Source organism: Salvia hispanica, chromosome 3 (genome assembly GCF_023119035.1).
Source record: "Salvia hispanica cultivar TCC Black 2014 chromosome 3, UniMelb_Shisp_WGS_1.0, whole genome shotgun sequence".
Classification (NCBI taxonomy): Eukaryota; Viridiplantae; Streptophyta; class Magnoliopsida; order Lamiales; family Lamiaceae; genus Salvia; species Salvia hispanica.
Window position 1 is genome coordinate 20,738,077 of NC_062967.1, and position 18,575 is coordinate 20,756,651.

An 18,575-nucleotide genomic window follows, 5' to 3' on the forward strand; every position below is an offset into this window, starting at 1 on the left:
TATGGCGAGAAGCAACGGTCGTCAATTCCATGAATTAGTGAAGAAGAGTGTGAATAGGGGAGTGAATGGACCATAGTCCATGAATACGAAAGAAGAAGAAAAAAATCAGCGCATTACGGTTCTAAATATTATAAAAACAATAAGATATAACTGTGAAAACCTTAGAAGATCAAACTAAGATAGGAATGAAAATGCACATAGAATTCCCGAAGTTTGAATGTAGGACTAAGGATAGGACATTGTAAAGCACAGCCTTTGGCAACACATTCACTTGCATTCATTGTACGCCTGGGCTCCATTCCAAAGAACTCGGTCAAAATCTTAATCATAGCAGGGACTCGAGAGCCTGATCTATCAACTTCAACTGAATGTATATTCTCAATAGTCAATTCATCATCTGCAGATTCTTCACACGCTCAAATTATACAAATGCATTTTAAAGTATATTCATTTGTAGCTAACCTCCCACTCACTCCACTAATAAGAAGAAACGTGGGATATGTGTATATTAGGATTATATATTTATTAGAATTAATTTCTAAATTTTATATTAATTGTATTTACATCTCTTAGTATAAAATAATTATTTAATATCTCCTAAAACTCTCCTCCTCCCTTAGTATAAAATAATTATTTAAAATCTCCTAAAACTCTCCTCTTTTTATATATTTTATTTATATATTATATAGATGTATAGATTTCATGTCAATTCACAAAATAAAATAGTACTCCCTCCGTTCCCTCATAGTTGAGGCGGAACTTTTCGGCACGGAGTTTAAGAAATGAATGTTGGGTGTGTTAAATAAATAGATTAAAAAGTAAGAAAGAGAAAATGATAGAGATAATAAAGTAAAAAGTGAATAAAGTAGAGAGAATAAAGTAAGAGAGAGTAAAGTAAGGGAGAGGAAAAAGTTACTATATATGGAAATGACTCAACTATGAGGGAACTTTCCGAAATGGAAAAATGACTCAACTATGAAGGAACGGAGGGAGTATAAATCTCTAACTTTATTAATACACATCGACGTCACTTGGTAGACGTGCTTCACATGTTTCTAGGTAGTGCATGTTTGCAACTTGGAACCTTCGAATCAAATAATTAATGTTGATCCATAATTTGGGTCCATACTATGTACAACTATATTCTTAAGGGTATAATTTTTAAAATTATTTATCTGCATGGTTTACCTTTTCTTTATTTAATATTGTTGAGCCTCATTGTCTCAACGTGGCTCACATTTTTTGGACCTTGTCTCTCACCAGGAGAAAAATGATTTTCAGTTTTGTTTATAGTAAAATGCACAATATTATGCAGAATATTTAGTTTGATATCAAAACTACCAAATGTGACTATGTAATGTTATATAGAGAATGAAAATGTTTTATATTATAGAAAAAAAGCTAGAACTTTAATTAGATTAGGTGAGGGACGAGAATGGAACATGATCGAAGTCAAGAGGAAAAGACAAGTATAAAGAAGAAAAGTTGAATTAATAATTAATTGATACTTGTCAATTGGGTAGAAGTGGCAAGCATACAAACACCAAATGGAAGAGCAAAGAAAATGAATATAAATAAATTGATTAAGATATAGGATTATGAAAGAGGAAGAGCATGTGGCCCCAATCAAATTCTAATTTTGCTCAATTCACGGAATTATATATATTTAATGTTATATCGATGGTGCCACATAGTCTGTATTTCACTCATCACTAAAAAGCAGTAACTTAACCGAATTACTTTATCACATTAAAACTAATCAGCATGACTCAATTTAAGATCAAAATAATACTCCATATGTCTAGTTTAAGATGTCTATCTTTACTTTTTAGGTTGTCCCACTTAAAATATATATTTTCTATATTTAGTAATAAATCTATGTCTTATCTTTCTTTATTAAAATATTCAATTATTTTTTTGTTTTATCTCTACTTATTCCACCTAACAACTCTTTCTAATATCTCGTGTCACTCAAGAATGTTATTTTGAGTGGAACGGAAGGAATATACTAATTTCAAGATTAAGTTGAGTAATTTTCATGTTTATTGCAGGAAAATAAATCTCAAAGGTAAAGTATAACTTTATCCATATTAGAAATAGCATATATTATCTCCGTCTTTCTATGAACATAAGAATGATTGTCAATAAAAGAGGAGTAAACTAAAAGCGATAGTAATGTATCGGAAAGTTGTCGACAAAGTTTTATTTCAGGAAAATGCTCAAAATCATATATGTAATCTTGAGAGGAAAATGCTCAAAAGCAATGGATCGGAAAGTTGTCGACAAAGTTTCGTTTTAGGAAAATGCTCAAAATCATATATCTGTAATCTTGAGAGGAACATGCTCAAAATCATATAAGTATATCCGTAAACAGTAGTGGATCCAGAAAAATATAGTGATAGAAGCTTTATTAAATCTATTTTTTTATAGTCGAATAGGTGTATATAGAGAATAACAAATGATACAAAAAATCACTATTAATATATTAGTACTACTAATTTTAAAATTAGTACAATACATTTGATACAGATTGATCTTTTCAGTTTGGAAGAGATATAATCTGGAAGATATGATGCAGTAATTAGGAGTGTTAGTTTTAATGTTATCTTTTAGGGGTAACTACTTTTAAAGTCACCAACTTTTCATAAATTCCGGTTTTTCCCACGAATTTTAAAAAGTTTGTGTAATGTCACGAACTTTATTGTCGGTTGCCATTTTCCTATGTCATCGTTTCCTATTAAGACAATGTCCAAATTCTTTTATCTTACTATCGTTATCTTCGTCTTTGAAATGGCTTCGCGTGGGTACCTTGTACGCCTCAATCGGAACTCGGATGAAGAAGTTATGACCATTATGATGGTACAAGGTCGCACAAAGTCGCAACCTTCATCAAATGACCATAACTTCTTCATCCGAGTTCCGATTGAGGCGTACAAGGTACCCACGCGAAGTTATTTCAAAGACGAAGATAACGATAGTAAGATAAAAGAATTTGGACATTGTCTTAATAGGAAACGAACAGTTTGAATCAGACCCGAAAACCTGACATGGGAAAATGGCAATCGACAATAAAGTTCGTGACATTACACGAACTTTTTAAAGTTCGTGGGAAAAACCGGAATTCATGGAAAGTTGGTGACTTTAAAAGCAGTTACCCTTATCTTTTATTAATTAGTTATTTTTCATATCTTTTAGTTATTTAAATAATTAGAGGTGCTTAGCGAAATTGTCACACAAAAACTGATATAGAATTTGGAAATTAAACTCTCAGCTTTATTGATAAATTGAACTGGGAACAAGAACAAATATATAAATCCTCCGCAAACACCTACAGCTACTGCCATCCCAAAACTGATCTACCAAAACGATTCCCTCTCTCCTTAAAAAAATCCTAGTATTAAATAACTAAAAGATATGTAAAATTACTAATTAATATTTAATAGTAAAAGATAACGATTAAAACTAACACTCTTAATTTAGTACTACATCATATCTTCCAGATTATGTCTCTTCAAAATTGAAAGATCGATATGTATCAACATTAGTCTAACATATTTCTCTACATAAATATTTTTGTCCTTAATTAAATTTCTGGCTCTGTCCCTAGCTCTAATGATCTCGATCAAGAAAGGTTGTGGCTTCGAGCCATTTCACACTATTTTCTCATTCTCCACTGTAATTCAAAAAACTATGTCCTAAATTATTAATATCTATGATATAAATAAGGTTTGTAGGAATAATATTTCCCGGAGCAATGTCATTGGTTGGTGGACGCCTTAACACATATCCTTCTGCAAATTTATATACATAAAATGCCGCTTTTAATAAAGTTTCATAATTTAATCCCATTATTATAATAAATTAATGAATATTAATTGTCAAATTCATGATGAAGTCCACAAATTTCTATGGTACCAATCACGTGAAATTAACTACAACTTGCCACATGATTGCGAAAGTCATTATGCCATTGGAAATCAAATGCATACACATTCACGGTCTCTTTAAACAAAGTGTTTTTTTCCTATAAATATACCCAACCTCTTTAAGAATTCACCACATTCTCATTTCTTCTTCCATTTTTATTCCAAAAATCAGTTTCAATGGGTCTAGATTCAATTGAAAAACAACTCGAAGCTTGTCTTCAACATTTTAGACCCCCACATAAGCTCAACATTGAGCAACTATTAAAAACTGACATCAGTGTGTGTATTTTTACCCAAATAATACTTTCTCCGTCCACGAAAGTAGATAAGTTTTACCATTTGGTCCATCCACAAAAAATAGACTAAGTTCAAAAAGGAAAATTTTCAACCAATAATAATCTTACACATCATTCTAAATATGAACTGTATAATCCACTAACACACATTTCACTACCTTTTTTCCTTCACTCTCTTTTACTTTACCAATTATATACTACTATTAAAACTTATTCCGTTCACAATTTTATCTATGTTTCTTAGACGGAGAGAGTAGTATTTTAATAATTTTGAGTACATCTAGTACTAGTTTAAATTTTGAAAAAATATCAAATCCCTCCAAAACAGAAAATACACAAAAAGTCAATTACTATCAAATTATTTTTTGGAAGATAGTGAGAATACTCTGTATAATAGACTTTTCTCTTGGCCCATCACCCAAATATCATTTAAATTTTGAAAAATTATGAAATCCCTCCAAAACTAAAATGTGAAACACAAAAAGTCCATTATTGAATTATATTTTGGAACTTACTGAAAAATTTATGATAGACTTTCTGTTGGCCTATTGCATAAAATTATTTAGATAGACCCCCAACAAATGGATAGAAACTAAACCCCAAGATGTCTAAAATCGTCAAAAAACATTCCTGAACCCTATCCCTGTGCGGGCCCCACCCACTAACACTTCATAACTCCCAAATTATTTTTATTTTCTAACTAATTATTTCCGAATTCAAATATTTAAAACACCAAATACCTGTCGTAATTTAACTTTTTTTTGGTAAACGGAAAATATTTACTCAGAAATCCTAAATTTATTAAATCTAATCTCCGACTCTACCCAAATTCATTACAACTCCTAACTGCTAATTTCCAGATAGTAATTTGCAGTTTCGTCATTAACGATCTCTGAGATTAGTCGAAGGCCGGCATCGTCATTACACTTGGCTTTCACGGAAACAAGCTTGTGGCTTTGCTTTTGCTTTGGTGTTTCTTTTTTGGTGGCGGATTTAATCATTACTATCAGTTAATTTCGTTTTCCCCTGAAGATGGGATCGGATAGAGCACTGCAATCCCGGGGATGACTGTCTTGAAGTGGCGGATTGAGTCGAGATTTGTGGGTTTTTGTGGGACGAGGAAAGATAAAAATGCTGTCTTTATCGACAGCTCGGAGCTCTTTGGAGGAAATGCTGGAGTCTCTGCGGCGAGAGGAAGAGACCCAGTCGCCGGGGGACTTGCCGCCGGCGCTGCCTCCGAGGCCTAAGGCCACATCTCGTGCTCGCCTTCCTTCGCCCAAGAGGAGGCCGTCTTTGCCTGTGGGCGGGTCGAGTTGTGCTGTGAATAAGGAAGGAAGCGTAGGAGAGAGAGAGAATTGTTTTGGGGCCGAAAAAGTTGAGGAATTGGAAGATGGGGATGGGGATGGGGATGAGGGCAATCGGAAGGTAGACGATTTTGTTTTCTGCTTTGCTAATATTCTATGATCTCTACTTGAGAATATTTGTACATAAAAGTAGAAAAAGAAAACAAAAGGGTTTATGGGAGTATTATTGTTTTTGTGGTGAATCAAGTTATGGTGATTTTTGTTTCTTTTCTTGTACAATTAGACTTATTTGTTTCACAATTTTATTGAGTTCTAGCTAGATGCTTCATGGATACTATTTTTATAACTTCAATGACAAAGTTTGAATGTCTTATGGCGCTGGTTGCATTGCCTGAGATTAGATGGTTCTTCTCTAAGATAAGTCCGAGCTTTAAATTCTATTCTATTGCTTGCGAGTTTACCTAGATTACGCTGAAATGCAACTTATCCTGTCTCATATTGTGCGAAGTTTACTTGCATTTTGTTGTGCTGGACACTAAATCATTAGGCTGGGGAAGTTGAAGCTCCGGATAGTTTATCAAGTAGAATAGTGGGGGAACATGAAAAAGAGTTGGGCTCATGATTCTTTGTAACAATGTCGAGAATACTGTATTTTTATCTTGCCCAGATGTTGGGGCTTTTTCTGTTTCCATTTAGGATTTTATAATCTCGGTTTCTCATTGTAAGTGTTGATGTGTAATTTTAGAAACTTCGGGTTTGGTGTCGACGACATGACGACCTATGGGAATCTGGGCAAATAAGATCAAACTCAGGGGAGAAAGCTTCGGTTCTGCTATCGGAGGGAACTGTTAGTTCATTTCATTTGTCATCTGTTCACTGTTTTCATGCATTTTACAAGAATTGTGTACTCACTACAAGAATTGTATTACTGTAGATTGTGACAGTTCCGACACAAGACCTCCTACCAGCTAATCCGCATATACTCGATGAAGTTGATGATCTTGCACAACTGAGTTATTTGAATGAGCCTTCAGTTCTTCACAATCTCCAGTATAGATATACAAAAGATAATATATATGTAATCCTCTATTAAATTTTTTTTTTCTTATTTATAAGTTAGCAATTGTCTCTAACCTAAACAATTTGTTGTGTGTTCTCTATATAGAGTAAGGCAGGGCCTGTATTACTAGCCGTCAATCCTTTTAAAAGTGTCCCAATATATGGGGATGATATAGTTACTGCTTACACAAAGAACCTTTTGGACAGTCCTCATGTTTATGCTACTGCTGATGCAGCATACGAAGCAATGATAGCAGGTGCTATATGACACCTTAAATACTCAGAGAAATGCTTGCCTTGTTGACTTATTGCTTTGGCTGAGATTCTTATTTCCCTATCATTTTGCTACTTTTTTAAATTTGCAGATGAAGCAAACCAGTCTATCGTTATCAGGTTAGCTGCAGTTTTGATAAAGATTTCCTTCTGCTGTTCTTGTTCCATGCTGTAGTTGTTATAGGAAGAAATAATTTCTTGTTGTGTGATCTTTAGTGGAGAAAGTGGCGCTGGCAAGACTGAGACAGCTAAGATTGCAATGCAATATTTGGCAGCTCGTGGTGGAGGTGGCGATGTAATAGAATCGATAGTCATGAAAACAAGCTGCATACTGGAGGCTTTTGGAAATGCCAAAACAGCCATGAACAACAACTCCAGCCGATTTGTGAGTTCACTCTGAATTAAATTCTTTCCTACTACTTCAAGAGGTAGCCTATGTTTGTTTTCGGCAATCAACATAGGGAAGCCTTGTTTGGTAACACTCAGGATCTGTGCAGGGAAAATTAATTGAAATCTACTTCGGTGCTGCTGGAAAAATGTGTGGTGCTAAAATACAAACCTGTAAGCATGCTTCTAATGGTCAAGTTGAATTATGAAAAGCTTTTCATTTAGTCCATTCTTAGTCATATTTTTTGGTGACATGGCTTTTCTATTTTGTTCATGTCCAATGTCAAATTCCTCAATCATGAACAGTCCTCCTTGAAAAGGTCAGTATGTGTATCAACATCAGTGAGTTTGTTCTCTAGTCTGCATATTGATATTGGACTGGAATTGATATAATTCAATGTTTTATCAGTCAAGAGTTGTTCAGTTAGCTCAAGGAGAGCGGTCATATCACATTTTCTATCAGCTCTGCTCTGGTGCTCCTTCTGGTCTCCGAGGTTTGTTCGCAGATTTGCCCAAATCTTCAGTTTTCCTCACGTATCTTGTTCTTTCCTTGTATGCAAATGAAAATTATGAGAATAGTTCAAATATTTCTGGACTTGGTATGGCAAACGAAAAATCTTTGTTATCAGCTGGTGTCAGTGTTACATGCTAGTTGGAGTTTCGTGGTTGAGAAGTGAGAACTTAATTTACCTTGAGGCATACAAATGCATGAATTTAGCTTATAAGATATACTGTTGATGATGCACAATTCTTTAAACTCTTTTTTTTTAAATCATCTATTGCCTATAACACGTTTATAGCTTTTCTGAAAGTATTATGACCGGAAGACGTGGCACATAATATTTTTTATTTTTCAGGTAGGCTAAGGTTAAGAGGTGCTTCTGAATACAAATATCTCAATCAGAGTGAATGTTTGGAGATCCCCAACATTGATGATGCTCAGAAGTTTCATGATCTTATGGTAAATGACATGTCTTGCTCATGTGCTTTATATTGGTCAGTTACTCCCATTTGTTTTGCCCTTGGTACTTCGTTACACAACCACCCAACCTGTTTTGTATCTGGAGAGGTTTGAAACTTTAGTGAGGAAACTGCTGCACCACCGGTGGGAAAAATAAAAAACCATAGTTTCTATAGAACTTTGAGTGTTTTCAGCATATTCCTTATCTACGCAAAAGTTATTAATTCTGGAACATGTTCTACTCATAGGGAGCCCTAGATTCTATCAGAATCTGTAAAGAAGATCAAGAGCACGTCTTCGAGATGCTTGCTGCAGTTTTGTGGCTGGGGAACATATCGTTTCTTGTAACTGACAATCAAAAGCATATTGAGGTTGTTTCTGATGAAGGTATCTGCATGTTCTGATTCATTTTCCCAATCCTCTTTCACTAGCCATCAATGGTCATCCTTTTATTTTAAAACTTCCCTATTTTATTTCTGGGAAATAAATAGTTACATTGAAGGGAATTCTCGTTGGGGATTTACTATGGGACTCTCAGTAAAGAAATTGTTTGCATTTTAATTTTCCCTTAAATTAAATGGTTAAGAGTCTCCTCCCCCGGCAATAACCTCTGTGATCATCATAGATACAGAACATTGTGCAGTTTCAAGTTAGGTTTATGCTTATCTTCTGAATTAAATATCTGAATTAATTTCCTTATCTATAGCTGTTACAAATGCTGCTGGCTTGATGGGCTGTTTCGAGCAAGACCTGATACTTACTTTGTCAACCCGGAGGGTACGAGCTGGAAGGGATGAGGTCACCAAATCTCTGACTTTTGAACAGGTTCATAGTTTCAAAGATCGATAATTTCATAAACACATGCACACTCGATTCCAACAATTCAAATACTTCATGCTAGTGCTTTATGGTTACTTTCATATGTTACCGGATGGTTTGTTTGCAAAACCATCACACTTATGCCATGTCGGTTTTTTCTCACGTTTAGGCAATTTCCACAAGGGATGCATTAGCAAGTTTTATTTATGCGAGCTTGTTCGACTGGCTTGTGGAGAAGATAAACTTATCATTTTCCACGGGGAAAGATAATATGGGGTGCTCAGTAAGCATTCTTGATATGTGTGGATTTGAATCACTTAAGGTATACAACGATTGATATTGTCCTTTACGCATATTATGATGTGTCCCCACTTTAAATAATCTTACTTGGATTCTTTGACTGCTTTTTTGCACCAGAAGAATAGCTTCGAACAGTTTTGCATCAATTATGCTAATGAGCGGCTCCAGCAACATTCGAATCAACATCTCATCAAACATAAGCAAGAAGTAAGCATCTAACATGTCTTCCAATCTTTAGGTTTTAAAGAAGGCATTACTGGGGATACATACTTCACACATTTGTTTTGTTTTTTGTCATTACTTCACAAGATATAGCCTCTAACGATTATATGTATTGTGCATCATAAGTAAACACTTCTGCATAAAGTATCTGAATGAGCAATTAACTTAATGCAGACTGTTTTGTTTGAAAACTGTGCATTAAATATTTTAGCATAACGCTTCTGATATTGATATTTTATTCTTGGTGCTGGTGGAATACTCTTCATTACAGGAGTATGAGTTAGATGGAATTGACTGGAAAAAAGTGGATTTTGAAGACAACCAAGAATGTATAGATCTTTTTGAGAAGGTAATCCTATGCAGAGAAGTCTCTCATAGCGGTGTTATTATTGTTGTAACGTAGGGTATTTTCTGTTGGAAATAGTTCTTCTGTTCATGTCTGGGGTTAACATGAAGTGAAGGGCCATTCAAGCCTGTTCACTAAGACAAATGAATCTGAACCTTAAAAAAGTGCACCCAGCTCCTTTTTTGTATCTGCTTACTGCTAATTGTTAGTATTATATCTGACTTTTACCTGCTTATGTTATTGAACAAATTATGCCGCCTTACTCTTATCTTCACCATGGTATACTTGAACAGAAACCTATTGGTCTGATACCTATACTGGATGAATTATCCAATCTTCCCAAAGCTACAGATTTAACATTTTCTGCTAAACTTAAGCATCACTTAAGTAATAACCGTTGCTTTCAAGGAGAAAGAGGTGGAACATTCCGCATTCGTCATCATGCTGGGGAGGTAAGTTTACTTGTCATTGTAATTTTGTGGAATATCTGTACACAGCTTAAAATTTATCCAGAGCAAGTGAACCTCAAGTAGATTGCAGATTGAAATTTTAGTTGCCTCTGCTGTATTGGATTTATTGTATTATTGGAACCTAAATTTGTTACTTTAATTGCAATAATGAGGGGTTGATCCACACATGCCACTTAATTCTGGATATAAAAAGTGTTTGTGTTATGTTTAGGTATATTAAGTTATAACTGACGTTGATTTTAGATTGATTTATATTGACATGAGCTTTGTACTATAGGTTCTTTATGAGACGGAAAAATTCTTGGAAAAGAATCGGGATCCAATACATTCTGAAATCATCGAGCTACTCGCATCCTGCACTAGTAGACTTCCTCAATCTTTTGCCCTTCTACTTAAGCAATCCCAGAATCTAGATAGTGCATCGGTGCAGTCAGGGATGTCAGTTTGTAAGAAACAAAGTGTTGCCACAACATTCCAGGTGATAAATCTTGTTCTTCCACTCTTCTAGCAATCTCATCTTGCTTGTGGGATACACTATGAAAACAAAAGAACAAAGCTGGATAAAATGATCTGATTCTATCTAAGCTTGATGTTTTCCCCTTTGTTAAAGTAATGAGTTTTAATTAAATATGTTTTCTTATAACTATCTTTGTTAGGAATAAGAACTTCTCACTATATATCTTTATCTAATTTGTTGTTACTTCTGCTCACTATTGCAGGGGCAGCTGTTCAAATTGATACAACATCTGGAAAGCACAAAACAACATTTCATTTGCTGCATAAAACCAAATAATAAGCAGATTCCTGGTGCATTTGAAAAAGATATTGCCCTGAGGCAGCTTCGTTGCTGTGGGATTCTGCAAGTTGTCAGGATTTCGAAGTCTGGGTATCTGATGCAGATGACTCATCAAGAGTTTACAAAAAGGTGAAGCATCGAATCTTAATTTCCATTCACTCTGTATGATTAGTGTCTAGTTTTCTGAATACGTGTCGGTGTGAATTTCAGGTATGTGTCCCTAGTCGGGGAAAAAAAGGACAGTCAAGATCCGTTAAGTCTGTCAATTGCCATTCTGCAGAAGTTCGGTATCTTGCCAGAGATGTACCAAGTTGGCTATACGAAGTTATACTTTCGAAAAGGACAGGTGATTTTGTGTGCCTTTTTACATCTGTTGACTTCCTAGAGCAATTCATTGGCTGTTTATCTTCTGTATTACATCGACAAGATAACATTTGCATGTCTTGTTTCTGGAAACTGAACAACTTTTTTGTAGTACTAAATTTCCTGATATTCTGCTGTTGTGAAACAACAGATTGATGTTTTGGAAGCTGTTAGAAAACAAGTTGTCCAAGGTACTCTTGAGTTGCAGAAGTGTTTCAATGGCCGTCATGCATGCCAAGACTTCCGTAAACTCAAGGAAGAAGTACTGACATTGCAATCATGTAAGGCCGGCTTCTACAGCTCGATTTCATACTAGAGTATTACTTCCCTCAAATGATTTTTTTTTTTTTCAAAAAAGTGTTTTTAAGGAACCAAATCATTAATGTTTATCTAAAATTGTCACATGACTTTTACTTTTGTTGATTATCAAACAAATACAGATATTCGTGGTGAAATTGCTAGAAAGGAGTATGGTGCCTTACTTGGGTTGAAAAAGCAGGTTATCCGTACGGGGCCAGACAAGTTGTTTATGGCAATCGTGCAAATACAGTCGGGTAAACTTCTGTTTTAGGAATAGCTGATATATTAGCATCTTGTACTGTCCTAATAGAATCAAATGGCTTTTGCAGTAATTCGTGGATGGTTGGCCCGCAAACAGTTTAATCACCTCCGGAACTCTAAACAGTTGAATGTTAGTAATCTGAAGCAAGGCAGGAGAATTTCTGAAGTCAAGGTACTTAGCTGCAAAAGCCATGTGTTCAAATAAACTACTTCTTATCGTGTGAACTCCTTTTATTGGATAATTATTTATCACCTCAGAGTTGGGTTGAATGAATGAGTAAATTTAAGAGTACATGAGTCACCTCTTCACTCTTCCTGAACTGATCCATTATTTTGGTGAACAGGATCCGCAACAAGAAACACTGTCGTTGGTTGTTGAAGAACTACAGAAGCGTGTGTCAATGGCGGAAGCAACACTTGGACAGAAGGAAACAGAAAATATGGGTTTGAGAGAGCAGGTGGTACAGTATGAAGCCCGATGGTCGGAATATGAAGCCAAAGTGAAATCCATGGAGGAGATGTGGCAAAAGCAGATAACATCTCTACAAGTGAGTTTGTTTATTGTGTTTTATCATGAACTTGTGGTAATTTCGCACATATAGCAATGAAGCTACAAAATTGAAGTCGTCGTCTACTTTCTTATGTACTAATACTAATGTCTTTTACAGCAACCTTGGCTTTTAAGGGCTGTGTTTATTTTGGTAGATAGATTAGATTAGCAATAGCCTATGTTACTTGTATCTATCTAACTATCATTAAGGCCTTTAGTATGCTAATTTGGATCCTCGTCTTTCTGGGCAGATGAGCTTGGCTGCAGCCAAGAAGAGCCTTATTGCTGAAAATGCTATAAACCCTGCTAGAAGGCTCGATGGAGCACAATCCCCTCCATTTTATGAATCCGAGGACATGTCTATGGGAACTCAGACTCCGGGTGGTAGCACTCCAATGAGATACGCTAACAATGGTATCGATGACACAAATGGAAGTTTGAACCCGGTGAGCCATCTGACCAAGGAGTTTGAGGACAGAAGACGAGCTTTCGATGAAGAAGCACTAGCAGTTGTAGAAGTCAAGTCGGACCAGTCGCCTATACATGCTGTGGAGGAATTCCGGAGGCTGAGACAGAGGTTCGAAGCATGGAAGAGAGATTACAAGGCGAGGTTGAAGGAAGCAAAGGGGAGGGTATACAAGCTGGGGCGAAACGATGCAGAGAAACACAGGCGGACATGGTGGGGAAAGAAAAGCAAGAGAGGATAGCATAGCGTTCGGAATATGTATATATCAATTTTGTTGTTGCATTGTAAGTCTCGATTGTTCGTTCTCCCGTGTTCGTGTATAGTATCTATCCACTGTGTAATTAGTGTATGGAACGAAGCTCGGATGAAATACGTTTAGGAAACGATCAAGTTTGAGGTTATGTTTTTACATTCTCCTTTAGTAGATGAACAACATTTTGTTGAGGAAAATAGTAATGCACTCAACTCAAATAAATAATCTACACATTGTTATATTTTTCCATTTTGATTGATTATGATCCAGGGACAAACTTGGTGGCGTAGACCCAGGCATTGTTAGCAACCGGGTTGTCGAGATGATCCAAGAGGTTCTCGAGGGGTCCTTTTCCGGTGACTATTGCCTGCACGAAGAATCCGAACATGGAGAACATGGCAAGTCTTCCGTTCTTGATCTCCTTGACCTTGAGCTCAGCAAATGTGACAGGGTCGTCGGCCAGGCCAAGTGGGTCGAAGTACTGGCCGCCCGGGTAGAGGTCGTTGCCCTCTCCGACTCCATCAAGGCCGTTGATTCTGAATCCCTCCACGAGTCCCATGAGCACAACTTGGAATCCAAGAACTGCTAGAATGCTCTGAGCATGGACCAGATTGGGGTTGCCAAGATAGTCTAGACCGCCCTCGGAGAAGATCTGTGCACCGGCCTTGAACCACACGGGCTCCTTGAAGCTCACACTGACCCATTTTTGAAGAACCTCTGGTGTGATGCATCCTAGAGCACCAAGCATGGCCCATCTTCCATGAATAACCTACAAAGATTTGAGCAAAAAATTAGGTGGCGTTCAGTTCTTTAGACAAGATAATAGTGAGATGAGTCAAAACAGGGATTGTTAGCATTAGTCATAGACATTGTGGAGACGAGTCGAGACACATTGGCACAGATGAATTTTTGATAAATTAAAGGCAACTGAACAAGAGATAAAGAGTACAGATGACCTTCAATAACAAGTAAGCATGACAACTGAACGACCAGTTATAGTAATAGTAATAAAACAAAAATATGTACCTCGAGAGCCCTGTTCTTGGCAAAGGCCTCGGGATCGGCGGACAAACCAGCGGTGTCCCAGCCGTAGTCACCGGGGAATTCTCCGTTAAGGTAGGAAGGAGTCTGAGCCGAGAAGGGTCCCAAGTACTTAACACGGTCGGGTCCGTACCACAAGTCATTACTCTGGTCACAAAATCATCACCATAAGCAACTAAATAGATCATATTATTACAATGTGTGTGGTAGTGAATGGATTATTACCATGGTGTATTTGGCATTGCCCATTGAGACAACTTCTCTGAGAGGGTTGGCATTCTTGGTTTGGCCCAAGAATGGGGTTGCTTTCACAAGGGTTGTGGAGCTAGCCATTGATGCCATTTCTTTGAGATTTTTTTTAGTTAAGGCTGTGTTTGGAGCTCAACTGTATGCTTGAGGTTGTAACTTATTTGAAGAGGAGAGAGTGAGAGAGTGGAGAGATGAGTGGTGAAGATTGCATGTGTGGAAATTGTGGTTGCTGATCAAGGCAATTGCCAAATTGCAACACTCAGCCAATCAGAAGCGTTTTAAGGATTGGAGTATCTCCATATCATATCCTCTCTATCCGATATTTATCTATTTAAATAATTATGGAATTGCCATGTCAAATATTTAGCAATCCATAATTGTGCACAATTCCGATTCAATTATAGAAAGAATTATTTAAAAGAAAAGAAAGGTTAACAATGTTTTATATGAAAATTGAGTCTGATGCATCCGTTCTAATTATATCATACTTAAATTAAAATGAACAAATAATAACCTTTTTTTAAATTTCAGCAGACGAGAAAATAAAAAGAGTCAAATGGGCGTTTGATTAAAATGTGAAATGGGCCAAACACTTGAAATTCCAAAAATCTGAAATGGGGTAAAAGTTTACTAAATGAGCCCAATATAGGAAAAGGAGAAAAGAAATGAAATGGGCTATAAAACAAAATAATTGCGGTGAACGTGGATCGAACACGTGACCTTCAGATCTTCAGTCTGACGCTCTCCCAACTGAGCTATCCCCGCAATATGTTTTATAAAATGATTCATTAACAATTCCTAATAATATTATATTCGAATATATATAGATAATGACATATATTCGACCGTCCATCATAAATTTAGGAATTTATTCATAAAATGTGTACACTTCCGTTTGTGAATAGGAGTCTCTTTTTTCATTTTGATCATTTTACGAATAAGATTTTCGGTTCATCATTAATTTATAAACGGTAAAGGGACTTCACATTCCACTCACATATATTATTTAAAATTAAATACATCCAAGTGAGACACATATTTCATTAACTTTCTTCCGCCATTATTTTCTCAACACTTTTTAAAGTCGGTGCCGGTGAGCGTGGGAATATAACTTTTGGCGTAGAAAATGAAATAATGGCTGTTATTGACAAGAGATATAGTCAATATTCTCGTTTATATTTTATCCATTATTTTCTTGCTCATTGGTAAAGGTACCTATAACTTTCAAATTCTCAAAATATCTACAAAAGGACCCGTATCTCACAATCGAAGTAGAAGACTAGAGATTTAAATTGTGTTATCCAACAGAGTTAATACGTGTCTATCATCAATATTGTTAATGTAATATTTTTAATACAACATCACAAGATGTTCATATTCACAACAATTTCAGTTACTATAAATTGGGTTTGGCTATATATAAAGATGCGAAATGAACTGAAAAATTCAGCTACGCCTCTGATAACTAATTCAATACTTGAACATATACTCAAAACTTTATGTAGAGACAAGTACAATATTGTATTGAACTACCAAAACCCACATATACAACCAGTACATAATAACGCTGCTGAAATTAGAATTTCTAATTGATAGTATTAACATTATGGATCTCCAAAAAGAACAAAAAAGAATTGAACTCTATAGGTTCAATTTGACATATTGGTTACAACAGAATTATATATTATCAGGCAATGATCGAAGCTGAGAATTGGTGATCAGCATCAGGTTCAGGTTCAGATTCGGAGTCGGTTGAGCCTTTAAAGAGTAAAATTGCCAGGCTGCCTACGCAGAAATGGATGAAACACCCCGAGCAATGCGTCACAAACGAACCAAAGTCGGTCCCCACAATACATTGCCAACCATTTCCATATATTCTGTCGAACTCCTACAAATGTTTAAATAAATTATTCATCACACTAAACTATCCAATCTGGTACTTGACCTGCCTCATGTGAATTCTGGTACCCTAATACTTACCGACTCCGATTAATCGGGTACCCGGAACCCAATTTTTTTTCCGTTTCTTTTCTGTTTATATAAATTATGTTGTGATGAGTATAGGAATTATAAAAATTGATAAAATATTTATGGTTCAAGCTTCAAATTTAGTGCTTTAATTTTTTTTCATTGGTATGATTGAACTCTCTCCGTCCCACTGAAGATGACCCACTTTCATTTTTAGTTTGTCCTAACTAAGATGACTAATTACTAAAAATGAAAACACATTTATCTCTTCTATATTCCCCCTCTCTACCACACACTAGTCGAATATCCTAAATCTTAAAATCCCTGACACCAATTATCCGAACCCGTGATTTCGGGTATTAGGTACCCGAAATCCATCGAGTATCAGATCGAGATCAGATATACCCAAAACATGAAATCGAATTTGCATCCCTACAAATAGATATTACTTCAATAGTGAATATACTTTTTAATCCATTCTAGCTTATTTTTCGCCATGTCACACACACGTGTGCACCAGATCTTGAGCTAACTTGAACAAGCTTAAGCGATCTGAGTTTTCTCTCATGTGAATTAAATAAATAGGTGAATAAGATTATTAATTTAACAAGTGCATGCTCATATAAGCTAAGTTTGGTGCAAAAATGAATGAATATATATATATATACCTTCTTAATGAATCGAGCAATTTCAGTGGCGTCAATGACATCAAAGAAGTCGAGTGCCTTAGCTGCTAATTGAAGAGCATCATGCTGCATGGCTTCAAGCATATCGGTCTCACCTACAATTGCTTTTCCTTCCAACATTTTCTCTCTATTTTTTTTGAAGATAAGAAGTGATTGACCTACAAATTATCTTCTTCTTCCTATTTGTTTGGGTGATCTAAATTCATAGGACCTATTTATACGAGGAGTGGATTGAAATACCTAAAATGAGGATTCCTTTTATGTGGTGTCCAATATTTTGGCACGTCACATATTCTTATTCTATATTCTATCCGCTTAGAATGCAGTAGAAACCATATAAAGTGACACCAATATATATTTAGTGATCTATTAACTATAAAATTGATTAACTCGTGTCTAAATGGGTGGGAAACTTCTTTATCATTACAAAAGTTCAAATTTAAGGGTTGATATATTTACTATTCCATTCGTCCCATTAAATGTCTATAGTATTAAATATCTCATTTCCCACTTGCATATGAAAATCCCCCCCTTTTTTAGAATTTATTGAAAACAATTAATCTGTAGACGATGGACTCATGTTATTATTATGGGTATGATTGCAAAAAATAAAATAAAAAATGATTTGAGTCGTCGAAGGGAAAGAATCGAGATTACATGTGATGACCATGAATGTGTCTCTACAAAGCTCATATTTTTTTAATAAAAACTCCTAAAGCTATTTGGTTTTCAAGAAATTTAAAGAAGAATATGTAGAAACCTTTAGAAAATTAACTGTAAAAACTATTTGATTTTCCAATAGACTTGTGGGAATATTTGAAATTCATAAAATCCTGGAGAAGCATTGATCCCATGGTGATAAATCACTCACTCGTAAGATTCTCTTGGGTCCACCACAATTAAATAGGGAGAATATTAAGGAAAATTTATTAAAGAGCAAGATAAGGAAAATTCATTCAACCCGTCACCCGTCGCTTAGTTGAATATTTCTCTCACTTTAATATTTTTAGTAATTATTAACTTATTTTACGCACGTTATAAAATTAAATTATTAAAATGTGACTCGCGATCCATTAAATTTATCCACCATTTTTTTTCACATTTTTCAATAATATGCAAAGGTAAAATGAGTTATTTAATTCCGAAACGAGGGATCAAGTAGCAATTTACTGAAAACAACATTTTAACTCCAATTAATGTAGTTTTCCATGGTACGTTAGCGATCGATGTAAATCACAGTTGCATTGTTATTTCCCAAGGTTATATGCACCTTTAGAAA

The 18,575-nt window shown here is 35.5% G+C and overlaps 3 protein-coding genes and 1 non-coding gene across 4 annotated transcripts; 1 reads left to right on the plus strand and 3 right to left on the minus strand.

Annotated features, from left to right (window-relative positions):
- The first annotated feature begins 5,032 nt into the window (after positions 1-5,032).
- On the plus strand, positions 5,033-13,508 carry LOC125214732 (myosin-2-like). Its single transcript, XM_048115867.1, has 24 exons — positions 5,033-5,647; positions 6,272-6,373; positions 6,461-6,604; positions 6,692-6,842; positions 6,951-6,978; positions 7,075-7,243; positions 7,356-7,419; positions 7,552-7,565; positions 7,655-7,739; positions 8,103-8,206; positions 8,455-8,593; positions 8,913-9,031; positions 9,195-9,347; positions 9,443-9,532; positions 9,819-9,896; positions 10,187-10,345; positions 10,641-10,841; positions 11,083-11,288; positions 11,370-11,505; positions 11,674-11,803; positions 11,963-12,076; positions 12,152-12,255; positions 12,428-12,631; positions 12,885-13,508. The coding sequence occupies exons 1-24, from the start codon at positions 5,354-5,356 to the stop codon at positions 13,338-13,340; spliced, it is 3,444 nt and encodes a 1,147-aa protein (XP_047971824.1). The 5' UTR covers positions 5,033-5,353; the 3' UTR covers positions 13,341-13,508.
- On the minus strand, positions 13,465-14,782 carry LOC125214734 (chlorophyll a-b binding protein 13, chloroplastic). Its single transcript, XM_048115869.1, has 3 exons — positions 14,619-14,782; positions 14,379-14,540; positions 13,465-14,121 (listed from the first exon to the last, which is right to left on the minus strand). Exons 1-3 carry the CDS (start codon positions 14,733-14,735, stop codon positions 13,612-13,614), a joined length of 789 nt encoding a protein of 262 aa, XP_047971826.1. The 5' UTR covers positions 14,736-14,782; the 3' UTR covers positions 13,465-13,611.
- A 552-nt stretch (positions 14,783-15,334) lies between these two features.
- Positions 15,335-15,407, minus strand: TRNAF-GAA. The gene has a single exon. It is a non-coding gene; the product is annotated as a tRNA-Phe (tRNA).
- Positions 15,408-16,104: 697 nt separating this feature from the next.
- Positions 16,105-17,496, minus strand: LOC125212139 (dynein light chain 2, cytoplasmic). Its single transcript, XM_048112219.1, has 2 exons — positions 17,279-17,496; positions 16,105-16,530 (listed from the first exon to the last, which is right to left on the minus strand). Exons 1-2 carry the CDS (start codon positions 17,414-17,416, stop codon positions 16,330-16,332), a joined length of 339 nt encoding a protein of 112 aa, XP_047968176.1. The 5' UTR covers positions 17,417-17,496; the 3' UTR covers positions 16,105-16,329.
- Positions 17,497-18,575: the final 1,079 nt, after the last annotated feature.